At 43.2% G+C, this 27,248-nt stretch overlaps 1 protein-coding gene and 1 non-coding gene across 15 annotated transcripts in view; both read left to right on the forward strand.

Annotated features, from left to right (window-relative positions):
• The window catches only part of LOC125158401 (pleckstrin homology domain-containing family M member 1-like), a 115,326-nt gene that overhangs the window by 65,856 nt on the left and 22,222 nt on the right, over positions 1-27,248 (forward strand). For 6 of the 14 annotated variants that reach the window (XR_007149399.1, XR_007149400.1, XR_007149401.1 and 3 more), the window contains exons 7-14: positions 2,840-2,980; positions 5,862-6,017; positions 7,577-7,627; positions 8,680-8,738; positions 11,056-11,107; positions 18,854-18,996; positions 21,469-21,561; positions 24,297-24,483. Coding sequence is in view for 10 of the 14 variants with exons in the window: in XM_047845385.1 (XP_047701341.1) it covers positions 2,840-2,980; positions 5,862-6,017; positions 7,577-7,627; positions 8,680-8,738; positions 11,056-11,107; positions 18,854-18,996; positions 21,469-21,561; positions 24,297-24,483 (882 nt within the window). In the remaining 4 variants the exon portion in view is untranslated. The remainder of the gene's footprint in view (positions 1-2,839; positions 2,981-5,861; positions 6,018-7,576; positions 7,628-8,679; positions 8,739-11,055; positions 11,108-18,853; positions 18,997-21,468; positions 21,562-24,296; positions 24,484-27,248) is intronic. The other 8 variants (XR_007149402.1, XM_047845381.1, XM_047845388.1 and 5 more) reach the window with 3 other exon arrangements.
• On the forward strand, positions 20,963-21,035 carry TRNAK-CUU (transfer RNA lysine (anticodon CUU)). Its single transcript has one exon. It is a non-coding gene; the product is annotated as a tRNA-Lys (tRNA).

The raw sequence follows: 27,248 nt of genomic DNA on the forward strand, positions 1-27,248 counted from the left end.
ATCAGTCTACTGGCACAGAGTTGAGAATTCAGAAACAGACCCAAGTATTTGGTGGAGGTGTTAGTTTAACCACTGGGGAGTAACTATTCAGTACACAGCTGTCCGTTTGCTTATTTCTGTAGGGTAAATAAAGGTAGGTTTCATAGATCTTCCCCATCCCTTGAATACCTGTAAAATTCAGCCTCTAATTCAGAGGTTTGTTACTGACTTTTTCTGTTTGTGATAATAGCTGCCAATCAGTCCGTACAACTGCGAAGGTCATAAAGAACCCATTACTGAACACATAATTCAAGCCAGGGACTGATCTTCAATCAGAAATGGATGTTATGAAGGGAACTTTTGCACAGGAAATTGTATGGAGTAAAACATAGAAACAAAAAAAGAACAGGAAAGCCCCTAATGCACAGGGGAGAAAGTGAAACCACGTCAGAAACTGGTGTCAGTCCCAGGCTGGTCCTCATTCTCCCTTCCTGCCGGAGCCCTTGGCCTTCATCTGACCACTTATTCAATACTTGTTAGCACTTGTCCTCAGCTCCCATTTGGAAACATTTCTATCCCGTAAATATGAACAAAAATCAGAAGGTAATTGGTAAAACAAGGATAAAGTTTCCACAGTAAAGAGCTACTTAATTTTTTGGTAATTATTTATTGTTTACAGGTTTTTCAGATTCAATCAAGTAATTGAAAGATTTCCAAACCTTTTATTGTCAGGAAGCCCAATACATAGACTAGCTTTCCAGACAACCTTGGTACGGTGTTTGCTTATCTGTTGCTTGTGCCCCATATATGAACTCTATAGAGGCAGTAAACATTTTATGATATTAAATACATGATCTCCTAGTAATATAGGGATGTATAAGCTATTCTTTCATGATTGACTTTTGAAGGTTAATTATAACTTAAGATATTATTAAATCTAGCCGTGAAGGGCATATATCACAAAGCCATCCAAAAACCATGTCTGTTGTAGATCTTCAAACAGAAACAAAGCCAAAGACTATTTAAAAAAAAAAAAAAAAAAAGCCCAAGCCACTGCTGTGAGCCTGCCCCAGAGTTTACCTTCTGTCACGGTCATGGCCATGGGAAGTCCTGTAGGAGCTCTGCAAGCCCTCAGTTCAATTCAAATTCATTTCCTGCCTTCTGTCTTCGGTAAAGAAAGAGAACGTTTCTCAGCAGCTTTCTTAGGATTAACTTTCTCATAGTTTGAGAAAATCGTCATTAACTCTGATTTTTCTTCCGGCTAGATACAGCGTATCCTTTACACCTTTGTCTTGCAATTATCCCATCTTCCCATTCTTGAATACTTTTTCTACTCTTCTTTCAATCTTAAGAGAGGGTGGCACACTGGCTTGTCATGTGGCGATGGTAAGAAATCAGATTACATCATCTATGCCATGTGCATATTGGTGGGTAATAGAATTATAGTAACTTTAAAAATAGTGACACTGAAGTCTAACCTCTAAAAATAAGGTGAAGTTGTCATTTACCATCTTATATGTAGTTAAATCTTAAAAGTCTTTTAAAAGTGCATAACTTGTAATAAGCGTTTTAAACTTAATCCCTTAATAAGAATCATTTTAAAAATATTTTTCACAGGCATTGTACTTAATAGCAAATACTACTTAGGCACAGTCCAAACTGATAGAGCTATAGGTGTGAATAAAAATATTTTGAACTTCGCCTCTAATCTGTAAGTAATGACTTATTTCAAGCAGCTGGGGTGCGCCTATGCTTTGCTTTCCTTTCTTCCTCCCTACTCCTGGCTGATTGAAGGAGCTCGAGTTTATAGGGTTTACTCTCCTGTGATGATAAGTTAAGATTTTATAGGAAGAAAGTATTCTCTGACATTACAAAGCCTTGAAGACCACTGACCTAATACGTGTATAATTAGATCCAATTCGATGTCTTTACCGAGAATTTGCTTAGTAAGTATTAATAGGAACATGTATAGCTTAAGAGGATTGTCTAATCTTACTGCTTCACAGGTCTTCAGGCTTTAACTTACAGCAGTCCAGTCTAAGATAAAAGTAAAGTGCTGGGAGAATTTACTGAACCTTAATACTTTTCAAATTGAGTAGATAATCATAATATAGTGATGTCAAAATACTGCCCCCAGTCTCTAGGGGATTTGTTTTGGTTAGCAATTCTTAGTAGAAATTTATTCAAAGTACTGGATTTAGTAAAAATAACTGATCATATTTAAAAAAAAAAAAAAAACCATTTATTTTAAGATACCTTCAGGACTTTACCTTCCCACCTGGTCATTTGAAAGGGAAAGATGCACCCAGATTTGTCCATAATTTTTTGCACAGAGAAGAGCAAAATGTTTATCGAGAGTATTTTGAATCTGTCATTTTATAGTCAGGCCAGTTTAAAGAATGGAGTGATTGAGTCATAAAAAAAAAAGAGGAAGAAACAATGTTCTGAACAACTTGACTTGTAGTCACTGATCCTGTCTCCAGATCTGTGTGCCAGCCTCTGGGGCAGGTTGGACCCGATGTTCTCTGTTTCTCGTTTGGCAATATCTGGACCCCAAGGACCACTTACTTTGTATTTTATTATTTTCCATATATCGAGATAAGAGGCCATTTTGCGAGGTTTGCTGTGCCTGGACATTGATTTTAGTCCTACATCAAGCCTGTGTTTTGTGTCCCATTGGGAATACCGGAGAGAATTTCACCACACACACCCCACTTTGATCATTGCAAAGCATCTTCCTCGTTTTCGTTGGCTCAAAGATGCCTCGTGACTGATAAGTAATACTTAGGAGTCTGTCTGTTAGTGCGGAAGTACAGGGAGGTCTGTAAAATCCGTAAGACGTGTTCTTTCCTTCTTCTAGAGTCTGTGTGTGTTCACCCCCCCTGGAATCAAGGAAGGGAAACCCCGGCTCATCCCTGCCGGGCCCATCGCCCAGGGCACCACCATCTCTGCCTACGTGGCCAAATCGAGAAAAACGTTGCTCGTGGAAGACATCCTTGGGGTAAATGGCTTTTTGCTTTTTGTGACATTCGTAACCTGAAATACTTATTTCATGCAGGTGGCATATCATTTTGCTGTTACGATTCAAGCCATTTATTCAAGCCATAAAAGCATTAGAGCAAGATACAGATCAATAAATGAATTTGTTTGTAAATGAACTTCTGTCCTCAGAAAATCCTATCTTACGATACGCACCGAGGGCTACTTTTAGCTCTTATTTCAGTCCATACCAGTACATTTGAACATAAATTGTAGGTTTATATTCATGTAAACTAAATGATTGCTATGGGTGTTTTGTTTTGTTTGTTTTTTGGTTATTTATTTATTTTGAGAGAGAGAGAGCACGAGCAAGGAAGGGTCAGAGAGAGGGAGGGAGAGAATCCCGAGGAGGCTCCCTGCTGTCAGTGCAGAGCATGACCCGGGGCTCCATCCTGTGCACCGTGGGATTGTGACCTGAGCCGTCGTCTCACTGACTGAGCCCCCCAGGCGCCCCTGGATGATTACTGTTTTGTGTTTCATGTCATAGCAAGATGCACACGAATGAGTCAGCTGGTGCTGAGGGCTGTGCTGCCCGAGTATCAATGCTGTCACCCAACAGCCACTTGTCACTTCTCCTGAGCCCTGGATTGGGCCACCTTCAGCTAGGCTTGCTTGTGCATCTGACATCAACTGGCCGTCAACTGACGTCAACTGGCTGGCCTTAGATGGCCTCAGTTCTCTGTGTTTGTCACTCCCACACCTCCCCAGCTCCCCACCCCACCCCACCCCTAAGTAAGGCCAGCCTGGAATGTTCTCAACAATGGTGGCAAGGCTTCCAGAGAAGACTTGGAACATGCAAGTGAGTTTTCAAGCCTCTGCTGGTATCGCATTTCCCACCCTCGTGTTGGTTCAAGTGAATCACGTAAGCAAACCCGGACTCGATACTGGAGGGTACTGACGAAGGACGTGGACGTAGGGAACGTGACGAAACGGAGCCCTTAGTGCAGTCTTCCACGCGATAGGTGAGCCTCGTGATGAAGAGTCACTCCCTGAGTTTAGGCTGAAATGGACAGGTAGGCAAACAGGTGTAAGGAAATTGCTCTGGAAAGTGCTAACTCGGAGTCGAGAGACCTGGGTTTTAATTGCGGTTTTGCCTCCAGTTATCTGTATAGATGCGGATGTAGATGATGAAGGTCACTGAGAGACTAGATCTAGTTGTAGGCTAATCATGTGACGAGACAGAAATGCAAACTACTACAATGGCGGTCATATTACAACATACGAATATACCAAATCAGCATGTTTGCACTGTAAACTCACACAATGTCCCATCTCAAATACACTGCAGTTTTGGAAAGTGTTAAGATACCATATAGGTTGCCCCTTGAACATGTCCTAGTGTATATTCAAGCTTTCAAAAGACCTGTAAATCAGCAATACTGATCTGTGCTGTTGATTTATGAAAAGCTTCCTACAGAACAGCAGAAATTCAATAAGGAGAATTAGTGTTTTGGGATTAATTCATTTGATTTCCCTGTATTCGTTTGAGTGATCTGTTAACCTAGAAAGTTATTAAAGTCAAAGGACCAATTTCATTCTTTATAAGTAATTGATAATTATTAGATGATTTGAATACTTAATATGGGCCTTTGAGATTCAATCAGAAAGATCATCGTTAATGTACACTTTGATTATTTGCGGTGCCTGGATGGTTCAGTTGGTTAAGCATCCGACTTCTGCTCGGGTCATAATCTCACAGTTTATGAGTTTGAGCCCCGCATCAGGCTCTTGTGCTGACAGCTCAGAGTCTGGAGCCTGCTTCCAACTCTGTGTCTCCCTCTCTCTGCCCCTCTCCTGCTCTCTCTGTCTCTCTCAAAAATAAATAAAACATTAAACACTTTTTGAAAAACCCACACACTTTGACATTATTCTAACCTGAAAAAAAGAAAAGAAACAATAAACTTTCCTTCTTGTGGTGTTTACATGTGGAGTCGTTTTCACTCGTGACATTATACCGGTAAAGGCCCCGGAAAAGTTACGGCACATAGACGGTGACGGATAAATACGTGTTAGCCAGCATAACTCCTTTTATTATGGCCTGAAATTAATATATTTTCATTAAGTAAATTCTACTCCATAGGGATAAAGAAACATTAAAGCAGTATCTGTGTATAGGTGCCAGGTTACTAAAGATAAACTTTTTTTTCCCAAATTATTATTTAAATTCTAGTTAGTTAACATATAGTATAGTAATTGGTTTCAGAAGTAGACTTTAGTGATTTCATCACTCACATATGACACCCCGTGCTCATCTCAACGAGTGTCCTTAATGCCCCTCACCCTTCTAGCCCATCCCCCACCCACCGCCCTCCAACAATCCTCAGTCTGTTCTCTGTATTTAAAAATGTCTTAAATACAGTCCCTGTCTCTTTTTTCCCCCATTCCCATGTATTCACCTGTTCTGTTTCTTAAATTCCACATATGAGTGAAATCGTATGGTATTTGTCTCTGAGGCATTTCGCTTAGCATGATACACCCTGGTTCCGTCCACGTCGTTGCAAATGGCACGATTGCATTCTCTTTGGTGGTTGAGTAGTATTCCCTTGTATCCATGCACCACGTCTTCTTGATCCGTTTGTTAGTCGATGAACATTTGGGCTCTTTCCGTAGTTTGGCTGTTGTCGATAGTGCTGCCGTAAACATCGGGCTGCGTGTGCCCCCTAAGATAAGCCCCCTAAGATAATACAGTTTATAGTGTCCATTGTCATTTGGTTTTCCTTTTAAAGAGACTAGCTGTGTTTTACTGCAAGTATTAGGCGGTTTCTGACAAATAAGAATCATAACATAACAATTCCATGTCTTACTGAAACTGAATTTGTATCTTTTCTCCCTTTATTTTTCAGGACGAACGATTTCCACGAGGTACTGGCCTGGAGTCTGGGACTCGTATACAGTCTGTTCTTTGTTTACCAATTGTCACTGCAATCGGTGATTTGATTGGCATCCTTGAGCTGTATCGGCACTGGGGCAAAGAAGCCTTCTGTATGAGTCATCAGGAGGTGAGGCTAGCCCGCTGAGGCTACTCATTAATATTGTTCAGTTAATGGATGAGTGAATAGCGCAAACCACACGTTGCTTAACAACGTTTTGATGGTTTTTAAAAACTTTTTCTTCTGTACTTATTTAGAGGGAAAACTGATTCAATTAGACGTATAGTAATCTAGGGGCGCCTGGGTGGCTCAGTCGGCTAAGTGTCCAGCTTCGGCTCAGGTCACGGTCTCATCGTTCGTGAGCTCGAGCCCCGCCTTTGGGCTCTGTGCTGACAGCTCAGAGCCTGCTTGGGATCCTCTGTCCCCCTCGCTCTCTGCCCCTCCCCCCGTCAAAGTCGTATGCATGGGCAGTCTCTCTTTCTTTCTCAAAAATAATACCTACACGTTAATAAAAAAAAGAAATCCAATAATTTATTTTAGTAGGAATCCATTCTAACAGGACAAATTGAAGTGTGCCGTATTATGAACTAAATAAAGTAGCAGGATGACTTTGTAGAATTTTCACTTTCTGGTTGTCTTTATAAAGTTTTCTTAAAAACGACCTCTCCCTAGAGCGTATCCTGAGTAAAGGCTCCAGCACCAAATACATTTGGAAACCAGTGGGCTCCGTGAAGTATTCCCTGGATCAGAATTGGCTCATTAACCCTAAAACCAGTTACTGCCGGGATGTGTGTGTCCCTCCCAGGGTGCATATGCGCCCGTCCCTCAGGGGCTTTGTCCACTTACCGGGATGACCCCCACCTCCTGCTCCCCCCTCCCCCAGCCACGCTGGACCCTCGAGCAAGGCTGACCCGCTCCGGCTCGGAGCCCGCACACGTGCTGTCCCTCGGCCTGGGCTGTGCGTGTCCTCGTTGTCCCGACCCAGCCGCCCCCCTCAGGAGTTGTCCCCACGTGCTGCCCTCTCGCGGAGGAGGCCTTCCCTGAGCACTGCACGTGGACTCGGGCGGCTCCCCCAGCATTTCCTCTCCCTCTGGGGCCTCCTTTTCTCTCTGGCCCCTTGTCAGCAGCTGGCGTGCCATGCACCTCACTGACTCTCCTCCTCGTCTTTCTCTCTCCCACGGTCCGCCGTGAGCTGTTGCAGTGTCGCTGCTGGTGGCCGGGTCCCCGGCGTCTAGAGGAGTGCCCGGTACCTACTAGGCACCCAGCAAATGTTGGGGAAGCGAACAAACAATAAAAGAAGCGGCAGGGCCAGGAATTTGAGAACTTGTCAGCAGGAGGTTGCAAATACTTCATCGTTTTATGCTAGTCACCGAGGCCATTTTAATAGTGTTTTTGTTCAACTGGAAAGTGATCATTTTCTGCGAAAATCATCGGAGGCTAGCTCTCTTGGGCCTTTGTCTTGCTTTTTTTATCCCAAATTAAGAGGATCGAGAGAGCGTTAGGCTCCATTATAAAGGAGCAGGAAATACGGAAGAGAAACCTTCTACATATTCGGTGCTCTGCGTTTGGCAAAATATTCAGATACTCAGTGGGCTCAGGAAACTACTCATACATGGTTATGCTGGAGGTGCTGTGTTGGGGTCTCTGCATGTGACTAATCAAAACGTGTGTCATCCCTTTTTTTGTAGGTCGCGACAGCAAATCTTGCCTGGGCTTCAGTAGCCATCCATCAGGTGCAGGTGTGTCCCGGGCGTGTTTTCCCGGGGGCTCCGGTGCCCCCCTGGGGGTGGGGGGCTTACTAAGTGACCATAGTGTGTCATTTTTGGATATTAGGTGTTTTGTTATTTCTCAACTCTTGTGTTTACTAACTTATATTTACTTACTCCCTGCCTTTAATATCTTGCAATTCTCTTGCCGTGTATTTAATATCTTGCCGTGTATTTATGTATAACTATAAATCGTTTATACAGTAAATGGTGTGGGCTCTGTCACAGTATTTGCTTTCCACCGACGGCCTCCTGCTGGCAGTAACATTGATATTATCATGAGTCCCATTTCCTAAATTAAGGCATCCTCTGAACTAAATGGTATATGGAAACTTTCGTGTCCAATTTCAGATACTGGCTTCTCTTGAAAATACGCTCTAATTGGAAAGACCACAGACTTTATTGTGTCTCCCAGTAACTCAACCTCAGAATTCGGGGACACAGCAGCAAAACAATTCTCCCCTTGTACCTTCCACCTTTCTTTGTTGCGGAAAAATCTGTTTCAGCAAACTCAGATTGTGGGATAGGAGGAGAAAAAGCACACAGTTACAGAGTGATAGCGTGGGGAGCAAGGACCTCTCGGACCTGACCGTCTCGCGTATAAGCGGGATGCGTGCCCACGTGTCAGTCGTGTAAAGTGGGAAGTAGTTTTAAAGAGCAACCGTGGAGGTTGATCGCCTGGGTCTGAATGCTGGCCCCGTCCCTCAGTGACTCTGGAGCGGGAGCGTGGTTCTGCACGACTTCTTGCTTCAACGAGGAAAGCAAATCCCCAGTCCATGGTGTTCTGTACTGATTAAGTGAGATAATAAAGTGCGTAAAACAGAGCTTAGCACACGTAAGCCTTCCATAGATACTTGGGATTGAAGTATCTCAAGTCTCAACTTGCCATTGATAGTATTACCATGTTATAAAAAGTGATCGCGTCACGTCTTTTAAAATACAGTGAGGGAAAATAGTATTCTGGAATTGTTCCTTTTCGTAAGGGGAGCTCTCTTACAATTAATAGTCATCATTCTCTTTGGCAGGTGTGCAGAGGCCTTGCCAAGCAGACCGAATTGAATGACTTCCTACTTGACGTATCCAAGTAAGTGTTGGTTTCTAGGGGTGACGTAGTTCTTCCGGATCCGGGGTTTACCCTCAGTGCAGGCTCTGACGGCAATAGGTACTGTGTATTCTGCAGTCAGTAGTCTGGTAAGAAAGGTTCCCGTCCCGGACCGTGAAGCTACATTCGCACCCGTGGTCACTTTACAACTGAAGGATTGCAGACGTATACGCGATAATACTTATTTGCAATTTGGTGCATATCTTCTAATTAGAGTCACTAGCGCATGTTAAAGGTACTAAGTATTTCTGTTTTTTTTTTGTTTTTGTTTTTTTGGTTTTTTTTTTTTTAATTTTTTTTTTTCAACGTTTATTTATTTTTGGGACAGAGAGAGACAGAGCATGAACGGGGGAGGGGCAGAGAGAGAGGGAGACACAGAATCGGAAGCAGGCTCCAGGCTCTGAGCCATCAGCCCAGAGCCTGACGCGGGGCTCGAACTCCCGGACCGCGAGATCGTGACCTGGCTGAAGTCGGACGCTTAACCGACTGTGCCACCCAGGCGCCCCTAAGTATTTCTGTTTTTGCAGGAGAAAGCCGAGAGCAGTAGAAGAGGAAATGTTCTAGTTTATTATTTTCCAAAAACCCTCTCTGGCATTTTCTGAAAATGTCAGTAAATTAAACCAGGTGAGCAATATCTTTTTTAAGTTTATTTATTTGTTTTGAGAGAGAAAGTGAGCAGGGAGGGGCAGAGAAAGAGAGAGAAGGAGAGACAGAGAATCCCAAGCAGGCTCCACGCTGTCAGCACAGAGCCAACGTGGGGCTGGAACTCACGAACCATGAGATCACGACCTGTGCCGAAACCGAGAGTCGGACGCTTCGCCGACTGAGCCACCCAGGTGCCCCGTATCGGCAATATTACTATTATTTTAATTTTCCCATGTATGGGAGCTCAAATACCACCTTAGAGAAAATGTTCCATTTCCCTGAAGTTTGCCCTGGAAAAGCTTCCTTGGGTGGGGGCGGAAGCAGGTAGAGACGTTCACCGCAGCGTCGGTTCATATTGGTTCCCCTGCTCCCAGCGGGGTTGTCTGTAGATCTGAGCCATCTGCTGAATGGCCGAAATCTGAAATAATGGCCCAGGAGGTGGTCACTTCAGGGCCACGTCCTCTGGCAAGTTAACGGAGGAATAACGTACCTGCTGTTCCACGGCCACTGGCAGTGGCCGGGACCACATTCTCCCTCACGGGCCACTTTGGTGGCACTTAATACCTTCCTCATCAAGGACTGTTGGGAACCCCAGCACTCATTAGTCTGAAGGTGCTGCTTTGTGTTACGTGATGTTTTAAAATACGCAATTAGAGAAGCATGGGAATGAGGGTGCTTTCCTTTGATTGCCAGGCCCCTGTGTCCCCGAGACAGAATCAAACAGTACTTCTGGGACACATGACTTGACCACCCAAGCGCACAGGAAGGGAAGCCACTCACCTTCCTTTGCTAGTGTAGTTGAATACCTTGCAAGGCTTCCACAGCCCGATTTGATCCCTGTAAATCTCTTCCCTCGGGGAAACCCACTGGACCTTCCCCCCTTGCTTGTGGTACGTTACATTAGCAGAGTCTCAGTGGCTCCAAGCTGGGTAATTTGTCTTTTAAGCGAAAGGCATTGTTGATCACTATTCAGTTATCTTAATTCTGAGTCCCTTGCTAAGTTCCCAGGAACCAGTAGATCCTATATTAAAATATCCCCTAGGATACATGCCTACTCATTCCTCGTTTATCAGGTTGACATTTTAATGTAGCTGCCACGTATCTCCTAAGTATTTACCTGCTGTTTGTAATAATGAACACAAGTTACTCGTGTAAAATGATCAGGTCGTCATTATTTCTTGTATTCTGACGTTTCTTCTCCAGTGAGTTCCATGGCTTTCTCGGTACAGTGCAACTGTGTTTTAACTTTCCAGGTTTTCAGTGCTAATTTACATTTTAACTGTATTAATGAGATTAAGCAAATTTGAACATTTTTATTTCAGATCAAAGTTATTCATGAAAATACTAAAAATGGTGAGCAATTTTATCCCTTCATAGTTTTACTTAAATGCTACAGACTTGCTCTCAAAATAGGTACTTACCAATAAAATACTCTCTGAAATCAGATACTCCATACCAAAGTTACTGATAAGGTTTCATTTATCTCTAAAGTAACTTGTTATTGGTTGTTTCCACAAAAGGACAAAAATCAAACAACGTGTATCTTTACGTTTTTTACTTAAATGTAGACAAAACTGGGAAATGTATGCCAAGTTTAAGATGTTCTGTGTTCCTATTTAGAGTAATTACCAGTTTTCTGTTCCTTTTTTTTCAGGACATATTTTGATAACATAGTCGCAATAGACTCTCTACTTGAACACATAATGGTAGGTTGGTTTTTGTTCGAAAATGATTCATGTCCTAATATATGGGGGAACATTTTAATGCATTATTAGAGGCATAAGCTGTCTTAAAGTCATGATGGAAAGACGGCGCCTAGTGATCTCCAGGTGTTGCTTTGATTTCTTTGTGACTTTTGTTCATTGTGAGGGGGTTTGAATAACTTTTGGGAAAATGTCTGAGCTTTTCATTATTTAGTGGCGAGCTAAACTTTGAAAAACATTCGGTGCCTTCTTATATTCTCCAAAAGACCTTGTGCATATCGACCGTACTGGGGATTCCCAACCACTTGAGGTTCGTTCTGTTTAGTTTTAGTCTTACGTGTTCCTCTCTTCTGGAAGACTAGTGGGCACTTGGAGCTGAAAGCCACAGGAAGTAGACTTCTATGAAGTGAAAAATATTAAGAATATAGAAATATAAATATATGGATTAACACAGCTTGACTAGGGAAAATACTTGTTGACTGGTTCTTGTATTATTTATCTTTTTTAAGACAGTTTTTGTTGAGATGTAATTCACATACCACACTATTCATCCGTTTCGAGTGGTCAGTTCAGTGGTTTTTAGCATATTCAAAGATACGTGAAGCCATCACCAGTCGATTTAGAACATTTTCATTACTTAAAAAAGACACTCCGTGTCATTTTAGCCATCATCTATTGAGGCCCCCATTCTCCTTCCTGCCCACCCCCGCCCCCATCCTAAGCAACCGCTAACCTAATTCTTTTTCTGTGGATTTACCTGTTCTAGACATCTCCCATAAAAGAGATCATGTAATATGTGGGTTTTGTGCCTGGCTTTTTTCCCTTAACGTACTGTGTTCAAGTCCTCCCGTGTTGTAGCAAATATCAGCACTTCACTCATTTCTGTGCCTGAACAATACTCTGTTATGTGGATAGACATGCACGTTCTTTGCCCATCGTCAGCTGGTAAACGTTTGGATTGTTGCCACATTTTGGCTGATGGGAAAAGTACTGCTTTGAACATCTGTATAGCTTTCTTCGCTTGAATACGTGTTTTCAGTTGTTCCGTACTTAGGGAGTGGCACTGCCGGGTCGCGCGGGGATTGTGTGTTTCACTTCTGGAGGAGCTGCTAGGCTGTTTTCCGTGCAGTTGCACCAGGTTCTGTTCCCGTCAGCAGTGCACCCGGGTTCCGGCTTCTCCACATTCTCACCGACACTGGCTATTCCTTGACTTTTTGACCTAACGCTCATATTCCCCAACGGTAGAAAAAAGGAAAGCCACTGAGCAGAGTATAGACGCAAACATCCGAAATCAGTGATAACAGCAAACCCAGGAGGAAAGGTGACATCAGCTAAGAAGCATTCACCCCAGGAATGCAAGAGCAGTTCGACGTTAAGTAATAAATTAACGTAGTTCCCGATTCTAATTGAGTAAAGGGAGAAAAATTACATTATTTTAAGAATGGATTACAAAAACTTTGTAATACTCAACACCCAGTAGATGCAAACTCCTAGCAAATTAGGAATACGAGGAAAAGTCCTTAAGTAGTTACGTAGTATCTGCTGGGGTCCTACAACCAACATACCTAACGATGAGATATGGGAGCTTACACCCTGAGGAAAATTTGTTACTCTCCCTGCTTCCATCCAACAGTGTGCCTTGTTTTCACTGAATCTTAAATCCACTCTTGTTATCAAGAAGTTGCTTTCCACTTACGAGTAAAGCTGCGTGTGTGTGCGCGTGTGTGTGCGGGCATGAATGAGAGAGGCAGGTGGCTTTTAGAATGACCCTCTGATGTTTGGAGTTCATAAATGTTCCCGAAACAGGTCTAGGATTTCTGATTTCAGCACATAAGAGTACCAGTTCAAACTGAAAGCCTCTATTTGGGGAGAATGAAAACGTGAATGTTATGTTCAGAATCACTGATCTTAAAACAGAAGAAGCCTTTCTCACAACCTGTGATTGTTTTTCAGTTGATTTTCTTGATTTTCCGACATATTCAATAGCACACTGAACAGTAAAATTTGCCTTATCAAATATATGCACTCTCTTCTTTCTATTAACTAATTGCGGGGTTTTTTTAATGTTTATATATTTTGAGAGACACCTGTGCACAAGTGAGGAAGGGGAGAGAGAGAAACCCAAGCAGACTCTGTGCTGTCAGCCTGGGCCTCTATCTTGTGAACCGTGTGATCGTGAACTGAAGTGAAATCAAGAGTTGGACGCTCAACCAAATGAATCACCCACTACCACAAATTGTATGTTTTTTTTTAAATGAGGCATAATTCGGGCACCTGGGCGGCTCAGTCAGTTGAGCTTCTGACTCTTGATTTCAAGAGTTTTAGGTAATACGTCATAGAGGTTGTGGTTTGCATTTTCGTGACGATTCATGATGTTAATTAAGCATCTTTTTCACGTACCTGTTGACCATCCGATGTCTTTTTTGGAAAAATATCTGTTCAAATCCTCTGCCCATTTATTAATTGGATTGTTGTGTTTTGCTGTTTAGTTGTATGCATTTTTTACATATTTTGGATATTCATCCCTTACTGGATATATGATTTGTAAATATTTTCTCCCATTCAATAGATTTCCTCTTCATTTTGTTGATGGTTTCCTTTGTTGTGCAAAAGATTTCTTGTTTGTGTATTCCCACTTACTTTTCCTTTTGTTGCCGTTGCTTTTGGAATCAGATCCAAAAACAAAAAGAAACAAAAAACAAACCAGAAAAAAAAAAAAACATTGTCAAGACCAGGGTCAAAGGACTTACTGCCTATATTTTGTTCTTGTAATTTTATGGTTTCAGGTCTCCCATTCAAGTCTCTAATCCATTGTGAGTTAGTTTTTTCATGTGTTACAAAACACTAGGCCAGTTTCATTCCTTTGCATCCTGGCTGTCTAGCCATGTGTTACAAAACACTAGGCCAGTTTCATTCCTTTGCATTCCTGGCACCCTTTATGGAAGAGACGACCCTTTCCCCATTTATATTCTTGCCTTCTTTGTCACAAATTGACCATCTGTGTGGACTCTCTATTTTGTTTTTATGCCAGAACCATACTGTTTTGATTATTATAGCTTTGTCATATCATTTGAAATCAGGGACCGTGATACTTCCAGATTGGTTCTTTCTCAAGATTGCTCTGGCTATTTGCAGTATTGTGTGTGGAATTTTAGGATTCTTTGTTCTAGTTCTGTGAAAAATTCCATTGGGATTTTGATAGGGATTACATTGAATCTGTAGATGTTTTGGATAATACAGTCATCTTAACAATATTAGTTCTTCCAATCCATGAGCATGGAGTACCTTTCCAATTATTTGTGTCTTCAACTTTTTTCATCAGTGTCTTACAATTTCCACCATACAGGTCTCTCCTTTCCTTGATGAAATTTGTTCCTCGGTATTTTATTCTTTTGATGCAATTGTAAATGGGATTGTTTTCTTAATTTCTGTTTGTAATAGTTGGTTAGTATATAGAAATGCAGCAGATTTCTGTATGTTCATTTTATACCCTGCAATTTTACTGAAGTTGTTCATTAGTTCTAAAAGGTTTTGTGTGTGTGTGTGTGTGTGTGTGTGTGCGCGCGCGCGTGTGTGTGCGCCCGCGGAGTCTTTAGGGTTTTCTCTCTATAAAATCATGTCAGTTTTACTTCTTTTTCTCGAATGTGGATGCCTTTTCTTTCTCTTACATCACTATTCTGGCTAGAACTGCTAATACTCTGTTGAACAAAAACGGTGAGAGTGGCATCCTTGTCTTATTCCTGATCTCAGAGGAAAAGCTCTCAGCTTTTCATTGAGTGTGTTGTCCGTTCTCACTGTGTTGGTCTCTTCCCCATGTTGGGTGAGCGTCTTTATGACCGTTCTTGAGTTCTATCTAAGTTACCGATCTCCGTTTCAGTAGTTTTCTTTTTCTGATGTTTTATCTTGTTCCTTTGTTTGGAACATATTCTCTATTTTCTTCATTTTGCTCAACTCTCTGTGTTTGTTTCCTTTTTAAAAAATGTTTATTTTTGAGAGAGAGAGAGAGAGAGCGTGAGCGGGGGAGGGGCAGAGAGAGAGGGAGACACAGAATCCGAAGCAGGCTCCAGGCTCCGAGCTGTCAACACAGAGCCCCGTGCGGGGCTCAGACTCACAGACCGTGAGACCATGAGTTGAGCCGAAGTCGGACGCTCAACCCACAGAGCCCCCCACCCCAGGCGCCCGTCTCTGTGTTGTTTCTCTGTACGAGGTGAGACAGCTGTCTCCCCCCGGCCTTGCAGGGGCACCTTGTGCAGGCCTCATGGTTCGGCTTCCCCTGGCGCCTGATGGTCTTTCACACCTTTGCGGTCATCTCAGCAGCCGGATGTATTCTTGTTAGACCCCCTCGTGAAGGGTGTGCTAAGACCTAACAGTGCTACACGTGGAAGGATGTGTCAGCGCCTTGTTTCTGGCTGATGAGGAGAACGTCAGGCAGCAGCTTTTAGAGGATGCAGAGGTACGTACGACCGTACGTGGGCCTCAGCTGTGGAGCTTGCCTCCAGGGCGGCTGAACTGGGGACGTTTGTAAAACTTGGGGCTCCAGACGAGCGTACGAGCTCTTTTCTGAGAGGTACTGGCGAGCTGTGACAGGGCCGAGGAGAGCACGAAGATGGCGTCCTCGACCAACCATCCCTGATGCTCCTCTGGGGTCTCCAGGTGGGCAAGCCTGCGACGGCTCCTCAGGTCGAAGCTCCGTGACAAGTCCACAGGCCTTTTTCACAGGAAGGAGGGGTGTGTTTCAGTCTGTTGTCGGTGTCTTGCCCTGGGGGGATGGGGCGAGGGGTAGCCTGGATTGTCGCAGTCCTATAGGCCCCGGTGATGCAAGCACCCCACCCCCGCCCCGGCCACCAGAGCCAGGTGATCAAGGAGGACCCCCTGTGTGGACTGCTTACGCCCACCAGCGGTAGTGAGGCTGACGGGCAGCGCTGGGCTGGGGTGCACCCACCGGCTTTCACGGCCTCTGGGGTGCACTCATCAGCACCGTTAAGGTACAGGGGGAGTGCAGAAAAGGCACCAGCGCTTTTGTGTCCCCCAGGGCTCCTGCCCATCTGGCAGGCACTTTAAAATTAGCAAATGAATCTCCTTCAGGTACATTCTAGGAGCTTCTCCAACTGCTGCTTGTGCGCTGGTCCCTGAGGCAAGTGAGTCTGTGTGTGAGCCCCTTAAGGCAAGTGTCCCAGGTTCCCATAGCGCTGTGGGTCCACCAGGTGTGGCCCCGTCGGTTGTCAAAGCCAGACATTGTAGGGGCTTAGGATATGGGTATAGACGTACACATACACACACATGCGTGTGGATCCAGTCTTCGGTTTCACTTGACCAAAGTTTTTATCGTGAAGGATGGCTAAATTGCTTCACGTGCATTTTTGGCGACATGAAGATAATTGCATCATCTCTTCCTTTGTTTTATTGCTATTATGAAATATTAGAGTTTATGATACTGAACAGTTCTGAATAGTTTTTAAATATTATAATACGTTAATTCCTAAGTCTGATTTACTGAAATTTTTATTTATGAGTTTCCTCTGGGTTCCAAGGTAAATTGGTCTGTGATTTGCTTTTTTATAGTATCTTTGTTAATTTTCAGTATCAGTGGCATAGCAGGGCTTTGAAAATAACCGAAAAACTTGTGTTCTTTCTGAACATAGGGTGGAAATTTATTTGTTGAAGATTCTTAAGTGATTCATATTTGAAATCATTTGGGCCTGATGCCTTTTATGGGGATAATGCTTTGACAATTTTTCAATTGTCTGTATTATTCTATTTCTTCTTTTTTTTAAATGTTTATTTACTTTGAGAGAAATAAATAGAGGGGCAGAGAGAGAGAATCCCAAGCAGGCTCCGCACTGTCCCCTCAGAGCCCAACACAGGCCTCAGTCTCACGCACTGTGAGATCATGACCTGAGCCGAAACCAAGAGTCAGATTCAGATTCTTAACTGACTGAGCCACCCAGGAGCCCTATTATTCTGTTTCTGCTCAGATTTTTCAATTACTTGTCAACTCACTTTTCTAGAAAATTGGCCGTTCTGTTTAGATTTTTATAATTATTAACATAAGTACGTGCCAAAGTATTAAGCATTTAACATGACCTAGTCAGTAGGGATGCAAATTTTGCTTTTCATAATGTAATCACTAATAGTTCAGGACCATTATTATTATTTAAAAGTTCAAGATACCATGAGTTTGCAGAATAAATGGGCGATTCTTCTGTTTGCCAAAACACAGTCCCATTACTGTCTCCCTAACTTGATGTCGTTCATCCTTCCTCCAATATTTATTGAGACTTCTTGGGTCATGGAAGGCTTATGTGTTTTAACCTAAGGGTTGGCAAACCTTTCTGGTAAAGTTTTACTCTCCATGGGCCAAACGCTATTGCAGACACTCAGCTCTGCTATTGTAGCAGCCTTAAACATTGCGTAAAGGAATGAACATAATCCTTTCCCAATAAAATTTTATTTATAAAAACAGGCAGTGGCCTGGCTTTGCCTGATGGACTTAGCTGACCTCTACTCTAGGCCTTGTGCTGGGCATTTGCAATACTGTGGGAAAAAGAAGCAGCTTCTGCTGTCCCAGAACTCACAGGCTAATGGAAAGAGACAAACTGTCAAGTTCTCATAATCTTAATATGCAGTAAAATCAGTGCCTGGCACAGCCTGAACTCAGTGAATGAGTACAATCTATAAAGACAAGTATATGATATGAGATGAACCAGTCTATCTAACCCATGCTGACTTCTTTTCATTAAACCAATAAAGTAGTTTCACATGAGATTATGTATTTTCCGGTGGCCACAAGGTGGCCCATGTCCCTCTTGCACAGACTTTTGTGATGGCTGTTTTTCTCCAAGAATCAGCTCTTTTTCTCCGAGGAATAAATCTCATGTCTAAAATCTGGGGTCTGAGGTTGCCGGAATTCTCCAACCGTAATCCCGGCCCGGCAGGGTCAGTGGGATATGTTAGCATTAAAGAAGTAATTGCGGAAAGAGACTGATGAACAAGTGAATGACAAAGTGAACAGAGTGTTCCAGTTAGAAATGGAAAAGGGTGTTTTTATTACAAGAGCCAGGCCATGAAAATAGCTAGCACGAGTTCAGACACGCGGTCTGCCATTTACTAGCCATGGGATAGTGGATGAGGAGTTACCTCCTGCCTCGGTTGTCCTCACACATAAAGTGGAGATGAAAATGCTCCCTGACTTAATGTTATTACCGTGAGGATTAAGTGAATCAAGGCACCCGGAGTGTGTAAACATGTGGGCACCCGGGAAACGCTTAGTAATAATTACACAGGATCGTTAGTGCAGCAAGTAGGGGCAACAAATGTGAATACGAACCTCACGAGAGATTACGTTTCGTATTTTGTTCACAACCGATGTGTCGCAAATACCAACCCGGCAGAATGGCTCACCCGGGGGGCACGAGGGTAAGCCCAGAGTTTCTGGAAGAGGGACCGGCGTGAGGGAAGGGCTCTGAGGGGGCGGGGCCGGTAACTGCATTCCAGCCCCTTCGAGACCCGTGCGGTGTCGGCAACAGCACGACGTGCATACCCCGCGGCTGTTTGTTTGTCCATATCGGTGCCGGCCGGTGTCAGCACATTAACAGAGTGTTTATATGCTCATATTTGTTTAGTTACCGCGCTCATTTGCTGCCCAGGTGGAGTATAGGTCAGCTGACATTTAGATTTGTGTCTGATAACGTTTGCCTTTAAACTCTGAATTTCTCGTCGGCTCACTCTCGCTTTATCGTTTGTCTTTAGATATATGCAAAAAATCCGGTGAATGCCGACCGTTGTGCACTTTTCCAGGTAGACCATAAGAACAAGGAGTTATATTCAGACCTTTTTGATATCGGAGAGGAAAAGGAAGGAAAAGCTGTCTTCGAGAAGACCAAAGAAATCAGGTACAGCTAGAAGTAGAATGTCCCTATACTGCGAGTGCGGCTGTGCAGGTGTTCCGTTACCCACCTTTCTGTGCCTGTTCACAGGTATGCTGACAGTACTTGTCATACTGTGATATCATTCCCACCAGGACCCGCCTCCTGAAGGTAGTACTTCTGGGAATGACATTGCAGTGCCAGCGAAACCGCGCCTAGGAAGCTTTAGCGTCACTCCTGGAAATGCCGTCTTCCGGAGGCGGTCCTTTTGGAAATCATGTTGGAAAAACTTACTAGTGCTCCCAGGTAGGTAAAGGAACATCCCACGTGGAGTCTGCAGGTCCTCTGTGTAGGAGCGGCGGGGTATCGCCGACGGCGGTCTCAGCGTCCAGACCGTAGCGGAAATGGACCTGATAGACTGAATGACTTAAGCACACGAGTCCGTAACCGAACAGCTGGTGTGGTCAGTCAGATAGCACACTCCCGCTGCATCTGGAAACTACAGCCTTCTTCGTTCCTTAAGTGGCAGCTGCCGTCGCTTAAATGGACGGAATGGGGTCTGACTGTAAGGCGTGCCTGGCACGGTCAGGTCGCACAGTCTGAACCGCTGCGGGGAGCACCGTCACTGACGCCCAGAGATCGTCCTTGCGTTCCTTTGCTTATACGTCTCGTGCAACTGTTTTTCCACGCAAGAGCGTAAGGCGCTCTGGTGGTTGCAAACGCCGTAGGAAAACACAATTCCTCACGAACTAAGTTCCGCTCTTCTTTGGTCTGTCGTGTAAGAGAGCGGATCAGGTGCCAGAAACATGCGTGTGGCCCCGAGCCAGGCCTCGCCACTGCCCCTGCCCCTGAGCACTTCCCCTTCTGTGCCGGGCCCTGCATTCCACACTCACGGATTCGCAGTCCGAAGTCGTGGCACTGTTTAGATTTGTTATTATTACTTGTTTTATTTCTGGTGTATTTGCTTTTTAGCCCCTCAGTAAGTCAGTCTGCACGTAGTCATTTAGGTAAAGGGAGTTCTCTTGCCGAAGGCTCAGTGTCCCTTAACGGTGCTGGTATCGATCTCCTTTTGGAGACGGTCACTCGAAGTTTGCGTGGACGGGCCTGGGAGAGACAGTGAGGGGAATGTGCCGGCCGTGCTTGCTCCAGTGGCCGGCTGATGCCAGCCGTGTATGTGAGCGCCTGCCTCGCCAGGGCCTCTGCTGACAGAGGCAGCCAAGCAGGAAAATCAGGCATAAATCATGAAATGGTTCTAACACTCTTTTCCTACAGCCGTCTAATTTGTTCTGTTTGTCTTGCTCGAAGCTCAAGAAAACCAGGACGAAACAAGCTTGTTTTCTATGCAATGTTGGGTTCATTTTTTGCTCTTTTAAGAAAGTTCATTCTCTTTTGTGTCGACTTTCCTTTTATTTTTTCCCCTAGGGAACAGCCTTAAAGTTGAGCTTTATTTCAGGAACAGTGATTTCCTATAATGTCGAAAATGTAATATTACGAAAATTATTTTCCGGCTTTTGAAATCTGTAGATATCGTAGACTGTAGACATCTTTCTTAACTAATTTTGAAACGAGCGCATGAGCTATGATGATATCACAACGAGAAAACTATAAAATGAGAATATATTTGTAAAAGAAAATGCTGATATATCAAAACATAATTAAGGGTAATCAAAGAAAGCGTGCAGTTTGACTGTTTTTAAATTTGGCAAATTAGAGAATTAAAGATACTAGACGTTGTAAGTTGTGTTATTTTTAGGCAGCGCTTGTGTTATAAATGCCTTCAAGTCCTAGTCCTGCATAGTGTCTCAAGTCGGGTGTAAACTCTCGTGTAACCTATGAGTTTGGCTACATGTGTGGTGTGGTGGGACGTGTACTGGTGTGGACCTCGTTTCTGTTGTGCCACCAGTATTTTAGGAGTACTGACAAATTACTGAACCCTATGGGCTTCCGTTCACACCACAGTGAGAATTCGTTAAGAAAATTTATGTTCAGGAGTGCCTGGCTGGCTCAGTCGGTAGAGCGTGAGGCTCTTGATCTCAGGGTCATGAGTTCAAGCCCCGTACTGGGCATAGAGCCTACTTAAAAATTAACAAATAAATAAATAAATAAAAATAGGTATAAATAGTTAAAGAAAACTTATATTGCGTCTCGTAAATTATAAGGTGCTTTGCAACTATAAAAGATTATTATTGGTCATGAGAGGAGACTGCTAGTTCATTGTTCAATTTCACCTTGTGACCCAGTGTAGTTTAATGTATTGTGGATTATATCCTACAACAAGCTCTCCCGTGATGACCGTGCAGTGGTTTTCTACTTTACCTTTCCGTATTATGTCCTAATAAGGTGATTTTGAATACGTAAACGTAAAATTAGTGCGAGTATTTAAAATAAAACAGTGCTTTTTCGCTTACTCTTTAGTGGGTGGTGAAATGTTCCATGTTCCGAATTATTTGACATCATCTATATTTTAATTAGCATGTCCCTCTGGTTTTATATCTGCAGATTTTCAATTGAGAAAGGGATTGCTGGTCAGGTAGCAAGAACAGGGGAAGTCCTGAACATTCCAGATGCCTATGCAGACCCACGCTTCAACAGGTATGAAATAGCTTACGGCCCATCCTTCTCTCTGTCACGTCCCACTTGGCTGGAGCCTCTGTAATGACGCGCCCCCAGTTCCCCACCTGCCATCGCCGTGAGGTCCTTCCTCCTGGGCGCTCTGTGACACTTTCTTTGAACCAACTCTCTTATCAGTCCTCAAGTGTTTTCAGATATTTATAAAATGATGGACTCCAAACCACTAATGCTATCCAGCTACAGGAGATTAAGATGCGATAAACACATTTATACAGGAGCAGTTTAAACTTTTAAGGCTGCTTTCGTTTTTATTATTATTATTATCATTTTATTATTGTTATTATAGTGTTCTCATTTTTTCCTGGGCATATTCTCCATCAAACCGTACCTTACAAGGCAGTAACCTCTCCTGATGAAATTTCCTACCTTGGAATCCCTGTCCCATCATTAATTAACTCTGGAGTGACCTGGAGTGAGTTACTTTATCTCTTGGAGTCTCAGTTTTCTCATCTTTAAAATGGTACATTGATGCCTATTTTGTAGGGTGTGTGTGTGTGTGTGTGTGTGTGTGCGTGCGTCTAAAATTAGAGAAAATACTCATAAGAGATGGGGCAACTTTGCAACAGACAAAAAGCAGGGGCTCAATGGATTGCCGCTTTTATTGGATATTATTCAAGTTGGATATCAGATGGCTTATAAAGGTTTTTTATTTTGTTTTGAGTTTCTTTGGAGAATTAGAAACCAAATTATATAATCTGATTTTAACAAATCTTAAAAATTGGAAGTCTCAAGATTGATGCTGTGACTGGTAGGGAGTAATAGTTCAAATATTTTGACGTTAGTGTTCTATTAATTCAAACATTTGGTTTACTTTAAGAGGCAATTAAATAAACAGTAAGCATTTTTTTCAGAAACTTGATTAATGACGAACATGTGCAACTTGTATATAAACACAACTTTATCTTAGTAATGTTTTATCAATAAATTACGAGCATGTAGAAAATCTCAGGTTTTTTTCCAAAAAAACCCAAACTTACTATTTTAGCGCTTAAACATTGAAAATATTTATATATCCTTATTTATAAAACTGTTAGATAAAAATTTTATGGGTCAACTTTTAAGAACCATGAAAAGGCAAACAACAGACTGTGAGAAAATATTTGCAAAGCTTGAATCTGACAAAATACTGTCTCCAGAATATGTAAACAACTCTTCCATTGTAATAGGATACTCTACTGTAATGAATAGAACCCCACATTTTAACAAACATTTCACAAACGAAGATGCATGAATGGCCATTAGACACATGAAAAGATGCCTGATGTGAGGGAGATATAATTTGACGATGAGATCTCGTTACACAGCAGTGTGAACGGATAGTTTTTAAAAAGTGGCCCCGGCAAGTGCTGGCAAGGATGTGGAGAAGCCTGGGTTCTCATACTTTGCTGGTGGAAATGGATAAAGGTGCAGCCACTGTGGAGAACAGTTCTGCAGTTTCTTGTAGAGTTAAGCATATACTGACTGCACTCAGTCGGCTGCACTCCGAGGGATCCAGAAAAACAACACGTATCCACCCAGAGATTTGTCTGCACATCTGCAAAACAGCATTTTTCACAATTGCCAAAAAACTGGCTGTCAGCAAATACTAATATCCATGAACTGGTGAGTGGGTAAATAAGATGGATATTCCATACCCTGGAACACTGCGCAGCCATGAGAGGTGCTGGACCATTTGTACCGTGGTACCTGCTACGATATGGATCAGTCTCAAAACATTACTCTAAGTGCAGGAAGCCAGGCACGAATGGCCGCCTCTAGCTACCTGGCTGTGTCTGTGGAACTGAGTCCTATTTGTAAAAAATATTTTCTCGAAATCAGGAGGCCGCAAACATTTTCTATTAAGGATCAGTTAGTAAGTATTTGGGGCCATAACGTCTCTGGCACAAGTCCTCAGCTGTGTTGCAGGGTGGTGACAATCCATTCAAGAATGGTGCGGTTGTGTTCCATTAAAACTGTTAACAGGGGCGCCCGGGGGGCTCCGTCGGTGAAGCGTCTGACTCTTGATTTCGGCTCAGGTCATGATCTCACGGATCGTGAGTTCGAGCCCCACATCAGGCTCTGTGCTGACAGCTGCAGAGCCTGCTTGGGATTCTCTCTCTTCCTCTCTCTCTGCCCCTCCCCTGCTCTCTAATTCTCTCTCGTTCTCTGTCTCTCTCTTTCTCATGTGAATAAATAAATATACGTTAAAGAAATAAAAATGTTAACATAGCAGAGGGCTGTTTTGGCCCATAGTCTGCGGTGTGCTGACCCCTGCTCTAAATTCGTAAGGTGATAACTCCCATTTAAGTTTGTTTGCTAGCAAGTTACATCTCTCATAGCCTACAGCCAAGTCCAAAAGAACGCTATTTTACCGAATTTATTATATTTTTGCTCTGCATCCGGTTTGTCTGTGTTGACCTGAGCATGCTGGATTCTCAACACCGGATGATAAACTGAAAGCCCCCTAGAGACTGTCCTGAAAAACTCTTGAAAATAAAAGAACAAATTGGTTAGGACGCGTTTGAAAAGATTTTAGCTCAGTACTTCCAAATGTCACACTGTCCTTGAATTTAGAAGCTAAGTGGCCCCATTACAGTTCCTTTGTAATGGAAGCATGTAAATCACAAAACTCACTTGAGACTTATGACGGAATGTATAGTTCACTTTCTGCTGTGTGTGTGTGTGTGTTTGTGTTTTGCTCTCGAACGCTACCACAGGGAAGTGGACTTGTACACGGGCTACACCACGCGGAACATACTGTGCATGCCCATCGTGAGTCGGGGGAGTGTCATAGGCGTGGTGCAGATGGTCAACAAACTGAGCGGTAGTGCCTTCTCGAAAACGGACGAGAACAGCTTCAAGTTGTTTGCTGTCTTCTGTGCGTTAGCCCTACACTGTGCCAATGTAAGTGACGCTGTTTTAAATGTCTTTTTACTACTCCGTATCCACTTTGAACCCTTTTAGGTAAAGCCGTGGAAAGGTTTCTCCCCCCCGCCCCCCCCCCGCCCCAGCATTTCCTTCATAACCCAGGAAAGTGATTCCTGGTTGTACATATTTCATGAGAGGTCTTAAAATGCTTTGGGGGAAAAAAAAAAAAAGTCTTCTAATAATTTGCATTTGTTTCAAGACGAATCTGTTAAAAACAAAAATGAGGTTATGTAAAGGTGCAATGTTCAAATATAAGGGTTACCTGTCACGGTATCTACTGAAATGAGTAAGGAAATGTTATCTAAACCCTTACTGTCTGTCATATGTCCTGCATTGGAGAGTCTTGTACAAAAGATGGCAGTGACTCCTATGTTGACACCCCCCCCCCCCAGGACAGTCCCACTCGTGAGACCACGTGGGGCACATCTCAGCACGGTAGTCAGATTAGGGGTCAGTGCACTCGACTCCCCCACAACACATGTGCCCTGGTTGCTGAATGATCTATTAAGTGAGTTTCCGTTTGTTTTTTAGGCCTCGCTTTAAAATAGTTGAGATAAACATTTGGTATTAGGTAAACTCTGATAATCCTTTAATGATATTACTGGCATTTAAAAGTCCGGGAAAATTGTAACCTTTTACAAAGCTAAACCAATGTAAATGGGAGTCACCACCATACTAATGTGGAAAAGTGTACTTTTTGGAGATAGAACCTCGAGTTCCATAGGGACAGCCGCATAGCTGATGGAAACAGCTGAGAGATGATTAGGAACAAAAGTGGCAAAAAGCAGTACTCTGGTGACTAGGGACAACCGTATGCAACTCAGTGCTGTTTAGTAAGAACACCCCTCCACTGCGTCACCCTGTGCCCTCTCACGGGGACCTCTCCTGCCACCCAGTTCATCAGAAATACATTAGTACAGCCGGCAAATACTTTTTGCTTTAAACATTTTCTGTACCTGTATTTCTCATAAATCTATCTATATATATTTATATATATATTTATATATTTATATATATATATACATATATATATATGTACTTATATATAGACAGGCTTACATTTGTTTAGTTTAAAAGTTGCAGAGAGGGGACCTCTGGGGGACTCAGTTGGTTACATGCCCGAGTCTTGATTTCGGTTCAAGTCATGATCTCACAGTTTGTGAGCTCAAGGCCTGCGTCAGGCTCTACACTGACAGCACAGAGTTGGCTTGGGATTCTCTGTCTCTCTCTCTGCCCTCCCCCCAAAATAAATAAGTAAACTTTTAAAAAAGTTGCAGAGAATATAATTTCTAGTATATCATGAATATTGGTTTTTATCGGTTTTTAAAATTTTCTTTAGTGTTTTTATTTATTTTTGAGACAGAGAGAGACAGAGCATGAGCAGGGGAGGGGCAGAGAGAGCCAGAGACACAGAATCTGAAGCAGGCTCCGGGCTCCCAGTTGTCAGCACAGAGCCCGACACGGGGCTCTAACTCACAAAACTGTGAGATCATGACCTGAGCTGAAGTTGGATGCTTAACCGACTGAGCCACCCAGGCACCCCTTTATGGGTTTTTTTTAAATGTTTCCGGTGGAATCTACTGTAGCAACTTGAGAACATTATAGTCCATTTAAATATATAACAATAAGGTCATATGATCATAAACTCTAGCATCATTCTTTTCTCTCTCTGAATATGTATTTCTGTACCCCCACAGAAGTTTGATCTAATGTAACATGTTTTATGCTTTAAAGTGTTTTATTTATTAAGATAAGCTAAAACATGTATAATAAGTGTTAAAAACTAATTTTGGCTTGCGATAGTATATGTCATTATGTGATCAAAGTAACCATGTTACGAAATTTTGATAAATGATTATCAAAAGTAAAAAATATCAATTATTGGAAACTATTCTATCCTAATAAGATGTCTGTGGCTTAAAAAAGTGGTTAATATACCTATAAATACTCTCACCACCCACGTGAGAGCAAGCAAAGGCTGTGTTTTCAGAGCTCGCTACCACAAGGGAGTCAGCCCCCATCGCTTGAGTTTGGAAGAGAATTGAAGGCCGGCCAAGGAATAGGAAATCTTTATAATGGGAGAGAGGGAAGGCTTCAGGTTCTGCTCAGAGGCTGTTGGCATGGAACCTGTGGGTGTGCTCGCTAGAAAGGGGGGTGCCCTATGTGATTGGGTTCGGGGAGCATGTTTGGCTTTTCCCAGTTTGTCCTACGTTGGAAGCAGGGGCAAAATGAGGGAAGCTGTCAGCTGTTGGTCCAGTCTTGGCTGCGTCTGGGCTATTACTACACGGGTATGCGTTGGCTTCCCAGACTAATGGCAGCAGAGAGTAGTTTCCCTCCTTGGCTGTTGCTACAGGTAGTGATCAGAGTTCTGTTTTTCTATATGGCGTGGCCCCTGTTTGTCTGTGTATCTGGTCTCTCAGACTCCTCCCCAGAGTCCTGGAGGAGGGGCCTTCCTGGCCTGGTGCTGGCCAGAGGCTTCCTGCCTCGGGCTCCCTCCTGCCTTCTGCCCTTTCTGGAGCCCCTGGTCCCGGTAGGTCTCCTTGCTATTTGCTGTGCACCGTCTCAATTCTCATAATAGCCCCCAAAGGGAAATTATATTCGTTATCATTGCCGCATCATAGCTCATCCCCAAATTTAGCAAATATTGATGATTTCACAGTTTTCTGAGGGCCAGGAAGCCAGAAGCGGCGTAGCTGGGTGGTTCTAGCTCAGGGTCTCTTGTGAGGTTGTAGCCCAGGGGT

This window comes from Prionailurus viverrinus, unplaced genomic scaffold (assembly GCF_022837055.1).
Source record: "Prionailurus viverrinus isolate Anna unplaced genomic scaffold, UM_Priviv_1.0 scaffold_35, whole genome shotgun sequence".
In the NCBI taxonomy this organism is placed as follows: domain Eukaryota; kingdom Metazoa; phylum Chordata; class Mammalia; order Carnivora; family Felidae; genus Prionailurus; species Prionailurus viverrinus.